General features: G+C 50.1%; 1 protein-coding gene across 1 annotated transcript in view; it reads left to right on the forward strand.

Annotated features, from left to right (window-relative positions):
• Positions 1 to 217: 217 nt before the first annotated feature.
• dpp10 (dipeptidyl peptidase like 10) overlaps positions 218 to 24,035 on the forward strand; it is a gene marked incomplete at both ends in the record, with an annotated part of 206,742 nt that continues 182,924 nt past the window's right edge. Inside the window, one exon of the mRNA XM_079276506.1 lies at positions 218 to 277. Coding sequence (XP_079132632.1) covers positions 218 to 277 — 60 coding nt within the window. The remainder of the gene's footprint in view (positions 278 to 24,035) is intronic.

Genomic DNA, 24,035 nt, shown 5'->3' on the forward strand with positions numbered 1-24,035 from the left:
ATTTCGTGCACACACACTTATCGCGCTGCGCGAGGCACACATACGGCAGCTGTCAGACGCGGTCGCAGGCTTCTTCAGACGCGCACCGAGCAAAGAGCGAGAGCACCGATCCTCCGTCCCTCGCTGCAGAGTTGTAGAGGGGGCTCTCTTGGCGTCTCTCTCTCCGGCTGGTTTGTCTCACTTGGATAAGGAGGACTGTCTGTGTCGGCGTCTCAAGATGAACCAAACCGCCACCGTATCGCATCAAGTCAAATGCCAGTCCACGAAGACCATCAAGGTAAGCTGTACCAATGTTTATTCCGCGCTGGAGGGAACTTATCTGTTTCCATGTGACTCCGCATCAGCAGCGGCTCTGCTCTAAACTTGTGCGGGTCTGGTGAGCGGGTAATGCGCATTGAAGCGCAGCACTTTGGAGATGGTTTTGGGGGTATGCGTGTCAGCGCCCCCCATTATGAACCCCTACGAGGTATCAATTTGAAACCCTTTATTTATTTGGTAACCTGCGTCCTCTGGTCGTGTTTGGATGAGCGGGCTCAGTTCCTGGCGTCCAGCTTGAACGTGTTGGATGAGGAGCCACACACTTGGCGCAGTGGCGGGATTTCATTCACATCACGTCGCGCTCCTTATTATTATATTATCTGTAGGGGCTGAGAAGAAAGTAAAGAGGCTCTCCTCTGCACTGGCCGCTCTCTGGCTGCGGTTAAGACGAGGACACTCTGGAGACAATTGTGCTTCGATGGCGCATCAGTTGCTCAACTTTGCCGCGCGTATTCTCGGGAGATCACCCTGTGATTTCCGACCTGCTTTTAGAAATGAACACATCTTGTTAAAGTGGCTGCAAGGAGGTGCGTGTTTTATTTGTATTTGTATTTACAGATGATGTGAGATAACAACGAGAGAACAGGTAACGCAATAATTAGCGCCTTCGTTTTTTTCTTTTTGTTCCGAGTCACGATCGACGCAGCATCCGCATTGTCTCCACTTCATCTCGTGCACCCAAAGCTGGTGCTGAAGGAGTGTGACATTTGTGTCGGTGGCTTCGGATGCGGCGTGTGCCAATGACTCAAAAATCAGACTCAGCAATTTTGGAACATAAGGCTGAATGTTTAGAATGTTCAACTAAGGATGAAAGATGTAAATGTTCAGTTGTTTAATAGGATCGTGATGCCTTATTTATTTATTTTGATTGATTGATTTTTTTGGTGCTCTTTCACTCTTCCGGGCAGTCAGAATCTGGAAACGTGAGTGAGCAGGGCGCATGTGTTCTCTGTGCTGAGCTGTGAGACATCAGCAGCAGCCATCACTTGCAGCTGCACAGCCTCGTGCTCATGATGCCGGGTGCTCCTCCGTGACCCTCTGTGCTGAAGCCAACTCCTCATCCGTCACCTGTCTTTGTCGGGCCGATGTTCACCATCAGGACCAACAATGGGACCAAGCCACAAAGCAGGAGGCTCAGAAAATGAGGCCGCAGCTGTCACACTGCACAGGTTTTGGATGCAGGGCGTTATTGGGGGGATGCACGCGTTTCATAAATCACACCTTTTCTCCATGTTTTAAGATCAAACAAGCAGATTGATTCATTATTATATTACATTTGGAACCCCGTCTGGTTGACAGTCCTGCTTGTTAGATCAAACAGAGTAAAGGCTGAACCTTACATGTCCTGTTAGTACCCAATTGTGTTGTGGAAAACAAGGCTTGTCTAAATGACCTTATTTTTTCAGATGACAGAGAATAAGGAAGTGAGCCAAAGCGGTTTATCAGGAGAAATATTGACACATGGAGAAATCAAAGAACAAGATATTCTGCACATAAACATTCTCAAAGATTCATTTGCAGTTTCTGAGCACTGAAAAACAATATTCAACCAGAGCCGGCTTATGGAGACAAATGTATCTTCCAGTGACAATAACCACTCGTATTCTGCTGCCTTGAGAGTTACTTTGTGCAAAGAGACTTTTTCTGGATCGTGTGCTGCCCTTTTCTCTTTCACGGCCTGTCTTTGCACTTTTGAGGAAAAACAAACCGGCAGCTTGCTGCTTTTGAAATCGACATTGTGTAAGAAGTCCCCAAATTTCCAACAACGGCGAGCTGACACCGTGGCGTCTGCTGCAGCTCGGCCCAGTGCACTTTGTTTTCAGCTCACAGCGAACCTGTGTGGGAAATCAGTGAATCAAGCAGATCATAGTCAGGATTAAGTGCTTCAAAAGTCCTCTGTGTCAAAAAAAGCTCTAATCTCTCCATGTCTGACCCCCCCATCGTGTGGCGCTGAGGTCTTAAACGGCTCACTGTTATCCTCCTAAATGCCCCCCCCCCCCTCTTCATATCATAGCTGTGTCCTTGTGCCATGAGCCAAGATAAGAAATCCAATTAGGACGCGGCAGCAGATTTTCTGTGGGCCTGAGCTCCGGGGGTCTCGCCTGAGTTTAACTAGGCCTGCGTGGACGCAGCCCGGAGTTCATGTCGTCGTCGGTCCTTGGACGTGTCAGGTCCACCCACATGCAGATCACAGCTATGGATGTCTTTATACGAGAAATGTCGTTGGTACCAATATCAGAGACATTTCAAGATTCTTGATACCCGGTCCAAACCGGGGTAACAACGTTAAATAATAAATCCCATGTACTTCAACATAAACTTCTTTTTACCTCTTTTCTTACTGGTATTTGTCAGGATGTTATACTGCTGTGAAAACATCTCCTTCAAACACCTGTATTTATTCAATATTTATTCAAAAGTTTCTTGCCAATAACTGCATTTTACAAGATCGCGTTCCTAACACATCTCCTATCGCCCCCGGGACGCCGTGACATAACGAGTGCCACCAGCTTTTCATATTTTTAGAATCAACTTGGTAGCGAAGTGTCTGTTCACGTGACATTTCTACTCGGCGCTCGGGAGGTTGTGTCAGAGAAGGTGCAATAGTTCTCACGCTGTGCTGCAATATCGTGGCTTTACACCGATCCTACACGGCACACATCTCGACAGGAAGTTGTTCTGAAGTGTGACTTCTGTGTGATTCATGTAAGTGCAAAGGACTGAACCTCTTTTATTTTAGGATCCTGTTTCTAGATGACAAGAGAAAGTACATCTGCGCGTGCGGCTGTGTCTGTCACCCGCTACCTTCAAGACATTTGTAGTCACATCGTCGCTTTTAAGGTTGAGTGACAAAAAGCCTGCGGCTGAAAATTACAGTGACATGAAGTCTTTCAGCAGCGGGCACACCAGTGTCTATCATGAAGCCAGATGTTATGCTTGATCAAATCTCTACCCCAACAGGGAAAAAGTACAGTTTCTGCACCGGGGGCGACAAACATACAACTCTGTGTCTAACAAACTGTGTGTGCATATTTCTGACTTTGTGCGTACAGAGGTACAGCCCTGTCCCGCACTGCAACTAGATTGCAGACAGTTAGGTCGCTGTGTATTGATAATGATAATAACTTCATTTATGAAGCACAAAAAAGTATTTTACAAAAATATGAAAGCAGAAAATATTCAATAAGATTAGCAATGATACAGTTAGGAATGTGGGTTAATAATTACACTGCTACATCGAATAAAAACAAAAACAACAGTTCAAGAGAATGCATATCTGAAATGATGGTTTTTTTTAATAAAGGAAGAATCCGAGCTGGCCTGCCTGATCTCTTCGGGTAGATCGTTTCAGAGTCGGGGGCGCCCTGTCCCGCTCTGACCTGGTCCCCTCTAGCCTTGACGTAGGAACTACCAAGTACTAGACCGTGACTGGAGGATCTCAGGTGGCACTCAGCCTTGCATCGGGTTAGGATGTCAGATGTTCACAAAATTCCCCTTGTGCAGACTTGAAGAATTATGGATTTGGACAACCTTAACTGGAACATGCCGAGAAATTCATACTTACAATTTATAATACTTATTCATAATATTTACCATTTATACTCTCATACATACATGTATGTTTATGGATGTTGACACACAACATATCTCATCCTGCAAAGTTACAATGAGTTCATAATTCACAGGAACTAGTGGAGGGCGGGATTTTGGGCAGTCATTAGATCCACAATCCAAACAACTTCTAAAGACAGCCATGAATGGAATCACACAGACCCTTAATCATCTGTTTGCACATCAATACTTCCCGCTCCACCAGTTTTTACACCTTTCAGTGAATAAAATGACAAAGAGGGAACGATTACATTGATTGTCTAGTGACACCAATGAGGCTCTCCGCCAGGGCACAGGTCATTACACACGCCAGTGACTATTTATAACATTGTTATTAACCTTCATTCATGATTCATTCATGTACCTGCGTCATCGTTATTATCATTATCAAACTTCTGAGAAGTGATCAGTGATTTAGTTTATATCAATCAGCAGTCTTTAAAGGTTCTCTACTCGATATTCAGGTTACAGCGGAGGACTCTGGTAACCACTGTTAGCACTGTTAGCACTGCTAGCTGTTGAGAGCCGTGTGGAGGCGATAGATATGTTCTGAATCTCGAATTTAGCACCTTTAAATAGGGCTTAAAATAATCACATTCAAGTACGTACATTAAAGAGGCTTTTAATGTAGCCTACTTAAAATGAGCTCTCTAATGTGACAGACATGTTACAGATCGTTGTGTAATCTGTGCAATTAGCCATCAACCTAAATGAATGAGGTGAAAGATGGGAAGCTGTGATAAATAATTATTCATCATTCCTACATACATACATTCAATTCATACTTCAAAGACGAGGACCTCATTAGTGGATTCATTTCACATCATGCCATTTAGCTCTATGCCTTTTCTTGGCTAATCATCATTTTGAAGAGCAAATCCAGTTTGTTAATTTTTGTGAGAGCTAATTGAATCCCGGTTGATCAATATTTGTAGGTTGAGTAAATGATGACTCTTATCTGAAAAATCGTATCTACAGAAAAAACTATGAATGACTACAAATGACTTACTCTGTCCATGAAAACCGCCTGTTCTCAAAATAGAGCTTTATTTATTTTTTTGGTCGCTGGAGATATATTCGGAGTCGATATACTGTCACGTCTGCCTCTGAAGCATCAGTGAGGTTGCTAAACGGTTTAATGTGCCATTTGTCCAGCTTTAAAAGTGTTCGTCTTCAATCTGGAAATGCCAAATCCCAGTAGAAATACCACGTACTCAACAGATCCAGCGACGTTGGCTAGATTACTGCTAGTTGCTCTGTATTGTATGAGTGTGTGAGAGAAGACAGAAAAATACTAAAAGATGAAGAATTTTCATAAAGACAAACGGCGATAGAATATCTTGTCTGGATAAAGACAAATATTGAATTCCAAAACATCTCGACATTCATTTATGTTTCGCATTGTATGTTCGTACACAACAGCTTGCTTTTTAAAAACCCTCAGAGGTTTTATTTCTTCCTATCGCTGGCAGGGAGACCAGGATTGTTTGCAATCACTCTGCCAGCATGCAGCAGCGATAGCTCTCATCCCCATAACTCAGCGCCCGAGATGCTGGACAACTCAGCCCCGGCAGGTTATTGAACCTGTGAGGCGTTCCCCTGTTCCCAAGATCTATCACATAAACAGTCTTTAAAAACTGCTCGGGACGGGTTGGCTCTGCGAGTGATAGATTGGGGGAATCGGCCTCATAAGAATGATTGCATTGGCTCTCCGGTCGCTGAGTCTATAAATGATATGGCTATGCCAGCTGATCTCAATGCATCCTCCCATCTGAGTACGTCGCTCGTTCCCGGGCCTCGCCAAGGAATATGTGATAGCTGCGTCGCTAATTTGTTTTGTGCTTGAGACGTGTCTGCCACTCAGACACGTCTTGAGCGCGCTTCCTCTGGAGAAGGCTTATTTGTTCCCTGTAAAGAACAATGCAACGCGATGTGACCTGCCATTTTCCAAGCCATGCATGTTAGACTTGCACTCAAGGGTCCTTTTAGACTTCCCACTTAAAGACAAGATATAAAGACGAGACAAATTGGTGTTGGTGTGAGAGAAAAAGAAGCAAGTACACTTCTGCATTTTACCAATGAGGCTCAAAACACTTCACGATTAATGGTTAAAAAAGCCCCGCTCTCTTTTGAAAACACAATCAGGGAGATTGATGAGTTCGTTCACATGCTGCTGAGTTCGTCTCATCTTGTCTTTACTCTGCCAAAGACAGTGTGGTGGCGTCTGAGAGAGCCACGCAGGAGAAGACGCCATTTAGATGCAATTTAGAAAGTTCATTAAAACACAATGGAGGAAAGTAAAGTCTTCATTCATCGCTGTTACAAACATTTTGTAAGAAGTCTGATGAAGTACAGCACGTGAAAGTCATGAGAGATTATGCCGGAATCAAATGGGCTTCAGAGCCCGCTGTTCAGTGAAGTGAATACGGGTGAATGGATCACGGAGTGCTGGTAGAATGCACTGAATCCTGAGGTGCAGAATAAGATGGGTAGTAGAGTCCTCACTGTGCTACAGATGATGAAAGGTCAGTAATCAGCGAGACTGACAGGAGGGATGTCGTTCAACAGTTCAGCGATCAGGGTGCACTCAGTGTTTCAATTGACAAATCTGGGCATATCTAAACAAGAGTTCAATTCATCTTTGATGCTTCATAAAATCCTTTTTGTCTTTTATGGTGTTTCCATATGGACATGCCATATGTCTTGTCTTATCCGGTTCTCTTGATTGTAGAACAAGCGCTTAGAAATGCCTTCTCCTTAAAGGGATAGTTTGGGTGTTCTGACGTGGGATTGTTTGAGGTACTTCATAGTCAGTGTAGCAGCTGCAGTAGACTGCGGTCAGCACGGACCCAGTTTGTAGAAACAGACATGAGTACCAGCTGGAGAGCAGTAATGTACTGCTGTTATAACCTAAAAAATATTATATTACTTTTTTGCTATATTTACAATATTTTATCTGCTTTACCTTGTTGTCAAACTGACCTTTCCAATAGGGAACCAAAGCCGCTATCTACAGTATGCTCCCTTTAGACCAGCGGTTCCCAAACTTTTTAGGCCGCGCACCCCCTTCTACATCCCGACCGGGTTCGCGCACCCCCCCCCCCCCCCATTAAAAAAAAAAAAAAAAAAAGACGCAACAGAGCCTTTTAAGCCTTCATAGCCGCATAAGAATCGGACCAATGAGAGAACAGTTTGCTCGCGCGTGGCATTTGTTTACAAGATTTAGTCCGCTGTTAAATGTTGCAGTGTGAACACAAACCGAACAAAGGAGCAACTGCAACATTGTATCATATTAATCCCTGAATCAGAACAAAGCAAACGAACTGAAGGTGTGAAAACGCCCTGAAACACTGCAACAAAGTTTCAATAACTTTCAGTGACACAAGGCGTCACTTTTAAAGAGCAATACGGATGTGAGGACACATGCACAGGCTCAGACGCAGATTATCACATTTAATTTACAATTAATGAGCGACTAATGTAGCCAGGATGTCTTCGGACAAAGCATCGATGCGGCGCGACACAGTGTTGTTGGACACCGGGATCATGTCCAACTGTTTTTGCTTCTTTCTCCCCAATCATACATTCCACCATCTCTCTGGCAGCTGGCAAGCTCACGTCTTCGGCGATTGTGTGCGGTAGCCCCTTTCTCGCTATTCTGTAACCAGATATGAAGCCCGTAGTGCGTCATTTATAGACCCAACACATGAATGAGACTGCAGTTGTTTTGGCTGTTTTGTAACTCCTCCAATTTCGATATAAAGAATGTAAGGGGCTTTTGACTTGCACTGGCATGCTTGGTGTTCAGGTGGCGACGTAAATAAGAGCTTCAGACTGTTAGCCAGAACCTCACTGCACACCACGCACTGTGGCTTTGGGGAATCTGCGGTGCCAATCCAAGTGAAGCCCAGACACAGATACTTTTCATCATATTTCCTCTTTTTTTCCCAGTCTGATGCTCACTCTCGTTTCCTCTTTTTCACCTTGACTCCGCGATGGGCCGATGTGCTCCCGATTTGTCTGTGCAATCCCTTCCTCCTTCCTCCGTCTCATCTTCCTCTGACTCGATTTCTTCTCCCGGTCTCTCCCCACGCACCTCTCCGTTCCCCTCGCCTCCGATTCCTCTCTCTCTCTCTGTCCCTCTCCTCTTTTACGACTGATAGCTTCAGATGTCCCACCTGACAGTTTTTAAATTAAAATTACATTTTTTTTAAATATTTAATATTATTACACCATCAGACCGCCATTACACTTTTCCTCTCGCGCACCCCCTAGAGGCAGCTCGCGCACCCCCAGGGGTGCGCGCACCCCACTTTGGGAATCCCTGCTTTAGACTGACAAAAAGCAGAGATTTTACCTCACAGAACACCGGAGTTGCTGTTCTACTGCTCGATCAGGTTAGTTAGTATTGTTGTTGTGTTTGTTTTAAAGGGTTAGTTTGGTTTTACCAAAGTCACACAATAACAGAAACAAACTAACTGATGGAGGCAGCGGTACACCAGCAACTCCCGTGTTCTAACAGTCCAAAAAACCTTTTTGTCTGTGACGGCAAGGCAGAGCTTAGAAAATATTCTAAATGTAGTGTACAAGTAGGTGAGCTTATTTTTCAGGAGTCAAAAATAGGTTTAGCTGCTGCCCCCGTCCACAGCAGTACATTGCTTTTCTCATTCATTTTCTCATTCATGACAACGTCGTTGTCTGCTGTGAAAAAGTGCGTATTAGTTAATATTGAGTGGAAGTATTGTGTTAACTACCAGACAAACAGGGCTGAAAGCACTTCTCAGAGGAGGTAGAAGATGAGGACAGCTTGGATAATGTCTGCTCCATAGCAGCTGAGGAAGACTTCGTGTCAGCCCCTGGTCAGATTAGCTCGACGTCACTGATGTTAGAGTTTTACTGTTTTGTTATCTTTGTGGAAGAGCTGGCAGACTGGATTGGAGGAGAACTTGGTGAAGTGAGGGCATGGCCCTGTGAAGCCTCATGCAGAGTGGAAGGAGCGCAACCTGCAGCCTCAGCTCCACATATTTCATGTTGACACAAAAGATTTCTGTGAGATTTGAGACTTTAGAGAATGTGCTGCTGCAATGCTGCCACCACAAATACTGGTATCATTCCTGCCATCACCATTTTCCATAGCTAGAAATCTGTTATTTCAGTTCTGCATACAATCCTTTCTCAAGACAAACGTCAATATAGTGAGTAATATCGAGGAGTCTTTGTAGTAGATGTTAGGCATGCTCAAGAGCCATTCTTTGTTTCACTGTTTTGATGGAATTATATTAGCGCGAGAACATGGAAATAACCTGCATTATTATGAACACATTAGTTTGCCAGCCCTGCCTCGGTTTCCATAACAAAAACAGTGAACCCCCTGATGAGTGAGAACAAAATTCCAATGTTTTATTCTAATCAGCATCAGCAGACTAAAAACTAAGTGCATTTGGGCTGAACTATAACTACTGCAGGGCTCCACAGTAATGGCTGCCAGGTTTGAGATATCGGCAACCAACTCTTGGCCTTCAGTTGCCATCAGTGGCAAGTACTTTTTGACATGTTAAAAATAGGGAAGGCAAACAGCAAAACATGCAGGGGAGGGAATCAGCTATCTTGGCACCTTGCATGGTCTGCAAGACTAGACTATAAAGGCGCTATACAAGTACAAGTTCAGTACATGTAGTGGATGGATGAACTTGTATAGCCAACTTTGTATAGCAGAAACTAAGGGTGGACACGTGAACTAATAACACTTACGATTCAAATTCTGTAAAGTATATGAGATAAAACACAGTTACTGTAATGAAGCTGTTCTATTATGTTTCATTTCCATTATTAAGCTGACTTATAACTGCATAGTATCTTAATTGCTCAAAATATAAAGTGACTGAAAATTGCAACCAGTTTCAGCAAGCCAAAACTGATGCCTGGTTGCCAGCGTGGCAGACACTTTTAAAAGTTAGAGTGCAGCTGTGCTACTGTGACCTCTTTTTGTATAAAATGTCACATGGAAACTGCACAATGTCAGTGGAAACTGCACCAGCAGTAATGAACACAGGTGTCGATATGAGTCCAGGTTTAGACGGGGTGGGGAGGGCTCAATTGTTGCTCCTGTGCTGAAAGGCCCTTTAACCTTTTATAAGTACTCCACTTTGAATGCTCATTAATATTCCAACAGGAGGCAGTAACCCTAAATATTCAGTTTGAGCGGCGGCATTATGTAAATATCACACCCTATTCACAATAGCCGGGTAAGCGCTCGCCTTCAAACACAGATGAAACACTTCACCGTACACCAACCTTCTATATCTTTCTCTTGTATGTCTCCTGCAGTACAGTACGCACAAAGCACCGCTTTAATCATAACACAAAATATATACAATACACTCTTAGTATTCATGCGGGGACAAGATCCAGACTTCCATCACTATTAGCTAATAGCGGAATACTGTCACCATGTATATGGACTCTCTAAAGGGAGGCAGTGGAGAATGAGTTGAACCAGAGGAGAGAAACAGGCCTTAGCATGTGTTGAAATATCAGAGTTACTGCAGGTAACATGCCAGCGAAGCCAGCGGGCCACCGTGGCTTTCAAATGACTGTCTCCTGGCGTTAAAAGACATTTGCGTTTCATTCAGAATGCTACTGTGGGCCTAAAAGGCATGCTTTGACATTTCAATTTGCCTTCGTACTTTACTGAGCTACGGGGGATGGAACATGCTCTATCTTTTTTTCAATCCCTCTATCTAATAACAGAAATGGGTTAAAATCCAATACAAAGTGATTAAAAAAGATAACACTGAGACCAATCTTGAATGTCAAGTTAGCCCTTTAGGATGCAGCCCCCTCACATTGATCACATCTGCCCGCAGCTTGCTGCAGACGTTGTAGATCAGTAGTTGCCTGGGACCACTTCGAACATTTTATTGTTTTCTCTTTTCGTTCCGTTTCATTTCAGCAAGTGTCTCCCTCTTTACAAGAACACACCGGCCTCTGTGGGCACATATGGGAGCACAGGCCCCTGGTGCGATGTCACATGGGTGTAACAAGCTAATATCTGCAGTTTGGTTGACCAGTGATGGTACTGCATTCCCTGCCCTACGTACAAACACACACCAAACATACATCGCTGTTGTTGTGTTGCTGTTGGCAGATGACATCTTCTTTTAGTCGTCTCAAGCTTCTTTATGTGTCAAGCCAAGTCTGAATTCTTAACACTTTCAGAAAATTGGCAACGGTGGACTTCCATCAACTACTTAAGCGCTGGTTCATCAAAATCAACCTCTGCTGGCTGTCACGGGAGTTCACAGATAGGACCCAAAAGCAAGACCACAGGAGACAGAAGTGAATGTTCAACAGGCTTTTATTTATAGACAGGTGGGTGCAGGTGTGGAGCCCGTGGTCCGACACCCGAGTGGCAGATCGACGGTGTGAGTCCCGTGGCTCGACACCGGAGGCCTAGCAGCTTGACGGCGATTGTAGTCCGTTTAACCCCAGGCGGGTAGAGCGACAGTGTGAGGCCCGTGGCTCGACACTGGAGGGCTGGTGAGTTGACGGCGTGAAGTCCCGTGGCTCGATACTGGAGTCGACAGAGTGTAATCCGTAGACCACAAGGAGAGCAGAGCGGCGGAGCGTATCCACAAACACAAGGAGGGCAGAGCGGCGGAGTGTAATCCACAGACACAAGGAGGGCAGAGGAGCGGAGTGTAATCCACAGACACAAGGCGGGCAGAGGAGCCACGGGGTTTCAGCCGGTTAAAGACGGTACGACCTGACCCTCCCAGACTGCAGGGCCAGAGCTTATATAGTGGCAGGATACTCATTAAGGGGCCCTGAGTCTGGTGTGTCAGGCTGCAGGAGGTGATCAGCTTGAGTGTCCTCAGCCGTGCACGATTAAGGGTGCGGCCATGGGAGGTGTCTGGAGGCAGAGGACAAACACAGAGCACATGGCACACAATAACAGACAGGGGAATGACAGAGCACATGAGGAGAGGAGATCAGGGGACACACACACCGGGTCAGACAGGGATCCTGGATCCTGACAGTACCCCCCCCTTAAGGAACGGATTCCAGACGTAACACAAGACACCACACAGGGCGGGTGCAGGGGGTCCGGAGGAGGGATGTCCCCACAGCTACAAGGCCGACTAGGGTGGGCGGCGGGGGTTCGGAGGAGGGGTGACAGGATCTGACCCGCCACGGGGCCGCCGAAGAGCGTCGGCCACCGGTGCTCCGGCGGACGGCCGGGAGGGCAGAAGGGCTCCGGACACGGGTGCTCCGGCGGACGGCCGGGCGGGCGGAAGGGCTCCGGACACGGGTGCTCCGGCGGACGGCCGGGCGGGCGGAAGGGCTCCGGACACGGGTGCTCCGGCGGACGGCCGGGCGGGCGGAAGGGCTCCGGACACGGGTGCTCCGGCGGACGGCCGGGCGGGCGGAAGGGCTCTGGAGAATAGGATGCTGGTGCCGCAGTGGCAGGTACTGGAGGTCTCTGCTGCTCCGCGACGGCAGCGGGCACTGGAGGTCGCTGCTGCTCAGAGACGGCAGCGGGCACTGGAGGTCGCTGCCGCTCAGAGACGGCAACTGGAGGTCGTTGCGCCTCTGGGACGGCGGCCGGGTGTGGGAGAGGCTGCGGCACGGAGGCGGCGACAGGAACTGGAGCGGACTGCGGCGCTGAGGCGGCAGGAACTGGAGCGGGCTGCGGCGCTGAGGCGGCAGGAACTGAAGCGGGCTGCGGCGTAGAGGCGGCAGCGGCAGGAACTGGCGTAGAGGTGGCAGCGGCAGGAACTGGAGCTGGCGCTGCGGCGGCAGGAACTGGAGCTGGCGCTGCGGCGGGAACTGGGACTGCGGCGGCAGGAACTGGAGCTGCGGCGGCAGGAACTGGAGCTGCGGCGGCAGGAACTGGCGCTGCGGCGGCAGGAACTGGAGCTGGCCCTGCGGCGGCAGGAACTGGAGCTGCGGCGGCAGGAACTGGAGCTGCGGCGGCAGGAACTGGAGCTGGCCCTGCGGCGGCAGGAACTGGAGCTGCGGCGGCAGGAACTGGAGCTGCGGCGGCAGGAACTGGCGCTGGCCCTGCGGCGGCAGGACCAGAGAGCGGCTCTGGCTCCGCGGCCGCGAGGTCCGGGGATAGCTGCGGCTCCGAGACCACAGCTGGGACTGGAGGTCGCTGCTGCTCCGGGACGGCAGCGGCAGGACCTGGAGGTCGCTGCTGCTCCGGGACGGCAGCGGCGGGACCTGGAGGTCGCTGCTGCTCCGGGACGACAGCGGCGGGAACTGGAGGTTGCTGCTGCTCCGGGATGACAGCGGCGGGAACTGGAGGTCGCTGCTGCTCCGGGATGACAGCGGCGGGAACTGGAGGTCGCTGCTGCTCCGGGACGGCAGCGGCGGGAACTGGCGGTCGCTGCTCTGGGACGGCAGCGGCGGGAGCTGGAGGTCGCTGCTGATCTGGGACGGCAGCGGCGGGAACTGGAGGTCGCTGCTGCTCCGGGATGACAGCGGCGGGAACTGGAGGTCGCTGCTGCTCCGGGACGGCAGCGGCGGGAACTGGCGGTCGCTGCTCTGGGACGGCAGCGGCGGGAGCTGGAGGTCGCTGCTGATCTGGGATGGCAGCGGCGGGAACTGGAGGTCGCTGCTGCTCTGGGACGGCAGCCGCGGGAGCTGGAGGTCGCTGCTGCACTGCGACGGCAGCGGCGGGACCTGGAGGTTGCTGCTGCTCCGGGACGGCAGCGGCGGGAACTGGAGGTCGCTGCTGCACTGCGACTGCGGCGGCCGGGACTGGAGGTCGCCACGGTATGGAGACAGCGGCGGCCGGGACTGGCGAAAGCTGTGCCGCAGAGGCGGTAGGAACCGGAGCTAGCTGCGGCGAAGAGGTGACAGGAACAGGAGCCGGCTGCAATGCAGTCTGACTACGGGGAGCCGGAGTCGACCGGGCCACTGAGTGTTCCGCTACCCTTGCATGGCTCAGTCTCCGGCTGAGAAGGCGCTTGACCATATACTCAGAGTTCCCCAGAGGGTCAAAAACTCTCATCAGAGCAGTCACAAAGTCCACATACCCCACAGTATTAGGCTGGTCGCTGCTCACTGTGTACATGGCCCAGTCCAAAGCCCTTCCCCGCAGTAAGCAGACCACGTAAGACACCTTGGACCTGTCTGAGGCGAAAGTCAGGGGCTGTCGGTCAAACACCCGTTGGCATAGCAACAGGAAGCCTTGACACTTCCCCAGTGTTCCATCATAGGGACTCGGAGCCGGCACGGGGGATTCCCAGACCGGCGGAGCGAGGACAGGCGGGAATAGTGCGGGTGCTGGAACTGGTGGAGACTTGACTGTCCGGGCTAGTTCCTGCCCGCACCAGCCAACCCGAGAAACCTCAGCAGCGAAACGTCTCATCTCCTCCAGGGAACGTCTCGTCTCCTCCAGCAGCCTGGTAGTGCTGTACAGCGTAGCTGCTCCTGTGGTTGCTGGGTCCCCCTCAGAGACCTCAGCTTCCATGGATTGCAGGGCTTGACGCATCTCCATGAGCCTCTGCTGGTGTGCCTCCAGCTGCGTGCTATATCCGGCCAGCGTAGCTGCTCCTGTGGTTGCTGGGTCCATTATGGTCAGGTCGTTCTGTCACGGGAGTTCACAGATAGGACCCAAAAGCAAGACCACAGGAGACAGAAGTGAATGTTCAACAGGCTTTTATTTATAGACAGGTGGGTGCAGGTGTGGAGCCCGTGGTCCGACACCCGAGTGGCAGATCGACGGTGTGAGTCCCGTGGCTCGACACCGGAGGCCTGGCAGCTTGACGGCGATTGTAGTCCGTTTAACCCCAGGCGGGTAGAGCGACAGTGTGAGGCCCGTGGCTCGACACTGGAGGGCTGGTGAGTTGACGGCGTGAAGTCCCGTGGCTCGATACTGGAGTCGACAGAGTGTAATCCGTAGACCACAAGGAGAGCAGAGCGGCGGAGCGTATCCACAAACACAAGGAGGGCAGAGCGGCGGAGTGTAATCCACAGACACAAGGAGGGCAGAGGAGCGGAGTGTAATCCACAGACACAAGGCGGGCAGAGGAGCCACGGGGTTTCAGCCGGTTAAAGACGGTACGACCTGACCCTCCCAGACTGCAGGGCCAGAGCTTATATAGTGGCAGGATACTCATTAAGGGGCCCTGAGTCTGGTGTGTCAGGCTGCAGGAGGTGATCAGCTTGAGTGTCCTCAGCCGTGCACGATTAAGGGTGCGGCCATGGGAGGTGTCTGGAGGCAGAGGACAAACACAGAGCACATGGCACACAATAACAGACAGGGGAATGACAGAGCACATGAGGAGAGGAGATCAGGGGACACACACACCGGGTCAGACAGGGATCCTGGATCCTGACACTGGCGCCAATGCTACAGTAGCATTGCAGAAGAAGTAAGCAAGGAGATGACATCATCAAAAAGAGAGCCAGTCAGACTTGACAAAAAAGATAATCAAAAGACAACAAAGTGATGGACGTTTCTGTTTCATGTATTAATGTAAGGACCGTCTGAGTCTTCTTATCGCCCCACACACATCTGATCTCTTCGTCTGCCGTTATCTCTAGTCTGTCCAGTGGAGCGGGAGATTGAGTGGACGCCACATGCTTCCTCTCCGTCATAATTTATTCACTTAGTCTGTTTCCATTGCACTTTCGCTTTCATCGAAACGCCAATGTTTCCACCTCAGCCAGGTGTAAAACACTTTTTTATTTCTGTATTAAAAAAAACATGTGGAAATTTGAAATGCAAAATGTGTGGATGGTATTGTATCTTCAGCAAATACTGAAACTCTTGTCCATGCTTACAATACAGGCCATCTTTCCTTTGAGCAAATATTACAGTAAGTTAACAAGCAAACCTCAACATAGTGTTTTGTGACTTTGGATCGGTTTGGATAGGGGTGGGCGATGTGTGCCTCCTCCAATGAAACGAGCTGACACACAAGTCCCAAACCTCAACAAGGCAAGCAATCTGATTGGGTAATCTAACTCCTGTCAGGTGGTGGGTTCGAAATAGAAAAAAAACTATTGCTTGTATGTAAAAAAAACAAGCAATCGTCTCTGAACAACCCAAATTTCATGCTAATAGTTGAACCATAGTTGCACCCACCTTTACCAGCTGCAACATTGAAGTGGTGAGCACAACAATGCATCAATAGTCCAAAATAATAATATAAATTATGCTGTGTGTACAAGTACAGAGCATTTACCATTTAAGTAGAAGACACAGTAGCCAGTAGTAGCCAGTTTATCCTCTCATTGTTCCTCCTGTCCTGTTTAAGGATGCATGATGCTGATATTTATTCTACAATCTTTTAACTGATTATTTTCAAGCTCCTTTCAAGCACATTACCAATATTTAATTATTCCATTGCATGGATCTGTTTTCCACCATTGACCCATCATCCTCTACTTTTAATGTTTGGTGCAGATTGAGGACATCTCAGTGATGTATTGATAACTGATTCCTGGGTTAGGGTTAGAAAAAAGGGCATACAAAATGGCACAGACTATACCTGGCTCCTACATATATGTTCACTTTGTTTTAAAACGTTATTAAAGTAATGTTTAAGTCTAGCCTGATTGCTTTACACATAAACGATTGTTCCCACCCACTTCCACACAGTGAGGCTTACAGCTTATTGACGTAGCTCTGGTATCTGATCGGTACTCGCCGATACACAAAGCCCAGGTGTTAGTTCTATCCCTGTGTGTTTCCATCCATCCACCAACCAGACATCCTCCCTATGTGGACCTGTGCAGACCCATTTTAAACTTCTTTTTGATACGTAAAAAGCAAACAAAATCCACAACAAAATCCGTTTCCCTTGAAATGTAATTCACAATGCAGTTTATCTGTGTGGGAAGAGGAGGCGGGTTCATTACAATGTTATATCTTTGTGTAACATTAGTCAGATTTCATCCAAGCTTGTATAATGAAGTGAATCTGCTAAGTAAAATTAGTAAATGATTAATTTATCTGTGTGTTTCCACTGCTGGTTAGAGATCATAGACTCCTGACATCCCACAGTTTGACAGACCGAGAGCTGCCGGTCAAAGCAGAGCAGACGACCTGCAGCTGAAGCTGGTGTGATGCTCTCCTGTCTCTCTGAGGAGCCGTGTGGGAGGCTGTCTCTCTCCGCTCTCCACTTCAAAACGACAGACCTGATGTGTCGACAATACCCAGCGTCTACTGGAAGGATGCTCTCTAAACAGAATAAAAAATGAACGCTGTCCCAAGCGGTTGTTGAAACAATGAGGCTTCCAGAAATCGTTCAGTACCAAGGACTGTTCCTCCTGCAGAGACAATCTGGCACGTTCTCTGTATCGTGATGTTTATTCTGATGTTTTATTGAGAGAGAGGTGGGTGTTGATTGGTACTGCACCTTGGAATTAATGTGTGAAAACCTTGCCAATTAACAGTGGGTTTGAAATCGACTGCACTGCCTCTAGAGCCAAGTGAAACGGGGTTTTTCATCAGTAGCACATAAAAGCATGGCTAATATATAAACAGGTTTTTAAATGATAGTTTCGAATGTAATTTCTTTAAAAAAAAATAATACTTTATTTATAGATTTTTTTTAATCCATTTTAATTTAATTCCAAATTACAGAACCAGGACTCATTCAGAGGTTGTGTGATGGACCTACTAGATTCAACCTTCAACATAATTAATATCAACACTTTTTAATCATTTGGCAAGAGTTTAAAGGAAGCCTTTTGCCAACAGTTTTACCTTTGTCTCAGTTGTACAACCTGATAAGAGAGCTGGACTTCCAGTGCTTCGAGGCAGCTGAATGTAGAATACATTTAGAGCATCTTGCAGGGCCCCCGACTGGATATTCACTGAACAGAATAGGCTGGACTGTGAAATGAGCGTATTTCTCATTGCCTCCGCTGTGGCCTGAAGCTTCCAAAAGAACTCTGGGGGAGAGAGAGGAGTTATTGCCTGAGTGTGTTATGTGCGTGTGCTCTGTGTATTTGTATGTGTAAAGCCTTGTGCCGATGTGCCTGAGGAGGAAGCCGAAGCTCATCCCGGTACCACGGCGGAGAGGGGAGGGGCAGAGGTGTCACAACATTAATGAACGGTTGTGTGTTGCTCTCCTCGACGCTCCAATGTGGCGACAGAGCTGCAATAATGGGAGAGACGCACATAATGAGTCGCTGCAAGAGGAGAAGTACACACACAACCACACACACACTGCAGAAAAGCTGCTGGAAGATAGAGTTGGGAAAGAGGGCCGCTGGCCGCGCTCTGGATCCTTCAGTTGGTTCTTTGAACCCTCAGTGCTTCCCTCCCTGTGTTGACAGACGTTTTGGCTCAGTCACTCAGTGGTGGGCCGTCAGGGCCTGCAAGGCCTTCTCTGCTGGCCTAAACACGAATCACAAAGTTATAGCTATTTTATAATTGAATATTTTTTCTTAAATACACGACATGTATTATAATTTCTAAAAATATTTTCCCCATTATCTTATTTTCTCTTTGCACAGCTACTGTCTTCCTCAGTTGCTCTGCTTCCAGTGCAGCTTGTTTTAAGTAGAGCTTTTATCCAATCAGATCTCACCTCTGTGTCTCTCGGTAAGAACAGAGGCCCGAGGCCTGCAGACTCACAAGTGAATCCCTTTGCAGTTTAAGTGAATGGGGACGATATTGTTGATTGTCATAGTCCAACAATCAGATCTTTAGTTTGACATGTTGGGCATATTCTTTGACGTGACAGAGCTGCTAGCTGGCCTACAACTACGTCATCATTACGTGCAGCTCAGTTTCCAGGTGCAGCTCTGCAGTAAGGTACAGCGTGCGCTGTGATTGGTCAGTGGGCGAGCACGTGACGATCGTGAAACGGTCACGTGATGCAGCTCAGCCAATCAAATATGGGCATTCTGACAAGTTTCCTGACTCGAGTGAGATGTACACACACCGTGACACGGGGCTGAGACGAGGAAAGACATAGCAGAGCAGTACGATTATTACGTTAGTTGTGAAAGTAAAATCATAAGACTGACTCCAAAAAGAGAAGACTGGGTTGCGGCTTGTCTTTAAGGGGTGATGGTGGATCCCGCAGCCAGACCTGTTGAGAACCACTGTTCTACATGAGCGCAGAAAACAATATACTTCCCACAATTTAAGCTTCTGCATTTTCCTAATGCACTAGTATTATTCAAACCTATTGGTCGGTTTGTAAGCTTCGTACTGAACGGTTTAATTCGAACACAATCTTTGTGTTCAAGTGCAACTTACAGTCGACGTGAGGCAACACGGGGAGCTGATCGGTTGGCTTTGAAGTCAACTTGGTGTCTGAGGCGTCTAAAAATAGCAACACCTTCAGGGTGGTGTTTGTTCAGTCCGACACTTTGGTCCCGTCGTCACAAACAGCGGCCTGTATGGATGTTCACTGAGCTTTAGACCTCTCGGTTGACATTCTGTCTTCTCTGTTTTTCGCTCTGTGGCTCTTTATATGTTTTCTCTATAAGACTGTTGTTTGTCATCACTTGATACTGACATGACAAAGCCATTGAAACAGAGGAACTCACTCGCGTCCATCCCACACTAGATAATCGCCCATCCCACACTAGATAATCGCCCTGCCACGTGCTCAAACAAGACGATTCCTCTGAAAACGAGCCAGTTCACGGTGCAATAGGCTTTAATGGCGGTAATAATCCGCAGCAGCTCAAACCCGAGAGGTGATGCAATTTCCTGGGCTTTTTTGCTTTTCTTCTAATCTGGTTTAATAGGATGTGAAGCTTCGGTTGTGCGTTAATCCCAGTGAACAGGCCACAATCCTGTAGCATGCTCAAAGCCCAACTTGATATGGAAAGAGATCATTCTGCGCGCTGAAAGGTGATGTAAGTATAGCCGGGGATTGTTTCTGCCGGCGCTCTGCTCCGGGATGCTTTGGGGGTCTGACAGGGACACAACACCGGCTGTTCATTGGTATGCTGGAGCTTGTCTTGCTATACTATAGAATGCATAGACTTTGTGACAAAGTTGATGAAGCATGCATTTTCATCACAGTGCCGGGGCACAGCTCCAACAGTGTGCGATGGAGGCTTTGAGCAGGAGTGGGAAGAAAAGAGGTCTGAGTGAAAACACAAGTACACACAAGTTTTTGAAACCGTGGGGGCGGAGGGAGACAGATGAATCAAAGGGACGGTAATTGTTGTGATCTGGCCTGCTTACCAACACGCTACACAGTTGCAGCAGCAGTGGCTGTGACAAGCTGCTCGTAGAGACGATTAAGCTACTTTAAACCAATTAGCTCCAAATTGCCACAATGTGGGTAAAACAATCCTACTCCTGACTAAATCTGAACACACAGAAATGATACAAGTGTTCGGATTCAGTGTACGTCACCATCTCCAATGCCTGTTGTGGGAAAATCCATAAACATCCATAATCCTGCTCAGAAATGACGCTCCTTATAAATAAAGAACTTGCCTTGAATCATCACGTTTTGAAGTTTTCTTCAGTGATAGCTGTCTGTACATCCATGGGCACGTGTCAAATGGGAACTGCTAATGGATCATTCGGCGTGCTTTTAATGGTTTACTTTGCCAAAATGTAAAAAAAGAAAAATAGACAAAAAAAGAAATGTGTCTCCAGTTGGAGCCCACAGCGTAACTCACTGACCCACGGCATCCAGAATCCTCCTGTTTTACATCCTCCAAAGCAGTGGTCCCCAAACTACGGCCTGCAGGCCAGATACGGCCCGCCTCCACATTTGGCCCGGCCCCCTGAAAAAACTTCATAAAAAAATCCTAGACCCGCCCCTGTCAAAGAGAGAACGGAATAATGGCGAAAAGGTTAGGTAAGAGAAAAATTGTTTCAGAATGCAGGGTATTTAACCTGCAGTGGACAAACGATTATCTTTTTTGTTCAATGCAAAGAAAGGCTGTTTGTCTCATCTCTCAAGAGGCGGTGGCGGTATTCAAAGAATACAATCTGCGCCGACACTATGAATCCCGTCACAAAGACAAGTACGATAGCTTGCGAGGCCAAATGCGAGCAGACAAACTCTCAAAGCTAAAAAGTGGACTGTTAGCTCAGCAGAATGTAGCTCATGCGCAAGTTCAGTCAGGAAGACATTCGCTTGTGATCGCTGTCTCTCCTCTCCTTGTAATTACTCTATCAGCTGATTGGGGGCGTGCACGGTTAAGCAACCAACCAGATTCGGCACACAGTTTCCTTAAGCCAATCCGATCGTTGCTGTCAAACTTTAAAGTGGTCTCCTCTCTGCTGCTGTCAGTTGTCATTTCAGCGTTAAGCAGATGCAACCCTCCTCCACCCCAGTCGCCTCCAGTCAGCAGCACGGTCAGGCTCCTGATTCATCATTAGATTGCAGCAACTCCTTTCATCACCACCACCAGTGTCTGGACTCCAGGGGGGATTAGGCCTGTTGGACCTCAGTATCCCCCCCCTCGGTGACAGTACTTCCGGATGGAGTCCAATCGCCAAAGACTTTGCACTTTGCATATTTGAAGCTTGTAAAATAAATCATTGTTAAATTATAAAACAAGCTTATATAGTGGCAGGATACTCATTAAGGGGCCCTGAGTCTGGTGTGTCAGGCTGCAGGAGGTGATCAGCTTGAGTGTCCTCAGCCGTGCACGATTAAGGGTGCGGCCATGGGAGGTGTCTGGAGGCAGAGGACAAACACAGAGCACATGGCACACAATAACAGACAGGGGAATGACAGAGCACATGAGGAGAGGAGATCAGGGGACACACACACCGGGTCAGACAGGGATCCTGGATCCTGACAGTACCCCCCCCTTAAGGAACGGATTCCAGACGTAACACAAGACACCACACAGGGCGGGTGCAGGGGGTCCGGAGGAGGGATGTCCCCACAGCTACAAGGCCGACTAGGGTGGGCGGCGGGGGTTCGGAGGAGGGGTGACAGGATCTGACCCGCCACGGGGCCGCCGAAGAGCGTCGGCCACCGGTGCTCCGGCGGACGGCCGGGAGGGCAGAAGGGCTCCGGACACGGGTGCTCCGGCGGACGGCCGGGCGGGCGGAAGGGCTCCGGACACGGGTGCTCCGGCGGACGGCCGGGCGGGCGGAAGGGCTCCGGACACGGGTGCTCCGGCGGACGGCCGGGCGGGCGGAAGGGCTCCGGACACGGGTGCTCCGGCGGACGGCCGGGCGGGCGGAAGGGCTCTGGAGAATAGGATGCTGGTGCCGCAGTGGCAGGTACTGGAGGTCTCTGCTGCTCCGCGACGGCAGCGGGCACTGGAGGTCGCTGCTGCTCAGAGACGGCAGCGGGCACTGGAGGTCGCTGCCGCTCAGAGACGGCAACTGGAGGTCGTTGCGCCTCTGGGACGGCGGCCGGGTGTGGGAGAGGCTGCGGCACGGAGGCGGCGACAGGAACTGGAGCGGACTGCGGCGCTGAGGCGGCAGGAACTGGAGCGGGCTGCGGCGCTGAGGCGGCAGGAACTGAAGCGGGCTGCGGCGTAGAGGCGGCAGCGGCAGGAACTGGCGTAGAGGTGGCAGCGGCAGGAACTGGAGCTGGCGCTGCGGCGGCAGGAACTGGAGCTGGCGCTGCGGCGGGAACTGGGACTGCGGCGGCAGGAACTGGAGCTGCGGCGGCAGGAACTGGAGCTGCGGCGGCAGGAACTGGCGCTGCGGCGGCAGGAACTGGAGCTGGCCCTGCGGCGGCAGGAACTGGAGCTGCGGCGGCAGGAACTGGAGCTGCGGCGGCAGGAACTGGAGCTGGCCCTGCGGCGGCAGGAACTGGAGCTGCGGCGGCAGGAACTGGAGCTGCGGCGGCAGGAACTGGCGCTGGCCCTGCGGCGGCAGGACCAGAGAGCGGCTCTGGCTCCGCGGCCGCGAGGTCCGGGGATAGCTGCGGCTCCGAGACCACAGCTGGGACTGGAGGTCGCTGCTGCTCCGGGACGGCAGCGGCAGGACCTGGAGGTCGCTGCTGCTCCGGGACGGCAGCGGCGGGACCTGGAGGTCGCTGCTGCTCTGGGACGACAGCGGCGGGAACTGGAGGTTGCTGCTGCTCCGGGATGACAGCGGCGGGAACTGGAGGTCGCTGCTGCTCCGGGATGACAGCGGCGGGAACTGGAGGTCGCTGCTGCTCCGGGACGGCAGCGGCGGGAACTGGCGGTCGCTGCTCTGGGACGGCAGCGGCGGGAGCTGGAGGTCGCTGCTGATCTGGGACGGCAGCGGCGGGAACTGGAGGTCGCTGCTGCTCCGGGATGACAGCGGCGGGAACTGGAGGTCGCTGCTGCTCCGGGACGGCAGCGGCGGGAACTGGCGGTCGCTGCTCTGGGACGGCAGCGGCGGGAGCTGGAGGTCGCTGCTGATCTGGGATGGCAGCGGCGGGAACTGGAGGTCGCTGCTGCTCTGGGACGGCAGCCGCGGGAGCTGGAGGTCGCTGCTGCACTGCGACGGCAGCGGCGGGACCTGGAGGTTGCTGCTGCTCCGGGACGGCAGCGGCGGGAACTGGAGGTCGCTGCTGCACTGCGACTGCGGCGGCCGGGACTGGAGGTCGCCACGGTATGGAGACAGCGGCGGCCGGGACTGGCGAAAGCTGTGCCGCAGAGGCGGTAGGAACCGGAGCTAGCTGCGGCGAAGAGGTGACAGGAACAGGAGCCGGCTGCAATGCAGTCTGACTACGGGGAGCCGGAGTCGACCGGGCCACTGAGTGTTCCGCTACCCTTGCATGGCTCAGTCTCCGGCTGAGAAGGCGCTTGACCATATACTCAGAGTTCCCCAGAGGGTCAAAAACTCTCATCAGAGCAGTCACAAAGTCCACATACCCCACAGTATTAGGCTGGTCGCTGCTCACTGTGTACATGGCCCAGTCCAAAGCCCTTCCCCGCAGTAAGCAGACCACGTAAGACACCTTGGACCTGTCTGAGGCGAAAGTCAGGGGCTGTCGGTCAAACACCCGTTGGCATAGCAACAGGAAGCCTTGACACTTCCCCAGTGTTCCATCATAGGGACTCGGAGCCGGCACGGGGGATTCCCAGACCGGCGGAGCGAGGACAGGCGGGAATAGTGCGGGTGCTGGAACTGGTGGAGACTTGACTGTCCGGGCTAGTTCCTGCCCGCACCAGCCAACCCGAGAAACCTCAGCAGCGAAACGTCTCATCTCCTCCAG

Source organism: Melanostigma gelatinosum, assembly GCF_949748355.1.
Source record: "Melanostigma gelatinosum genome assembly, chromosome: 10".
Lineage (NCBI taxonomy): Eukaryota > Metazoa > Chordata > Actinopteri > Perciformes > Zoarcidae > Melanostigma > Melanostigma gelatinosum.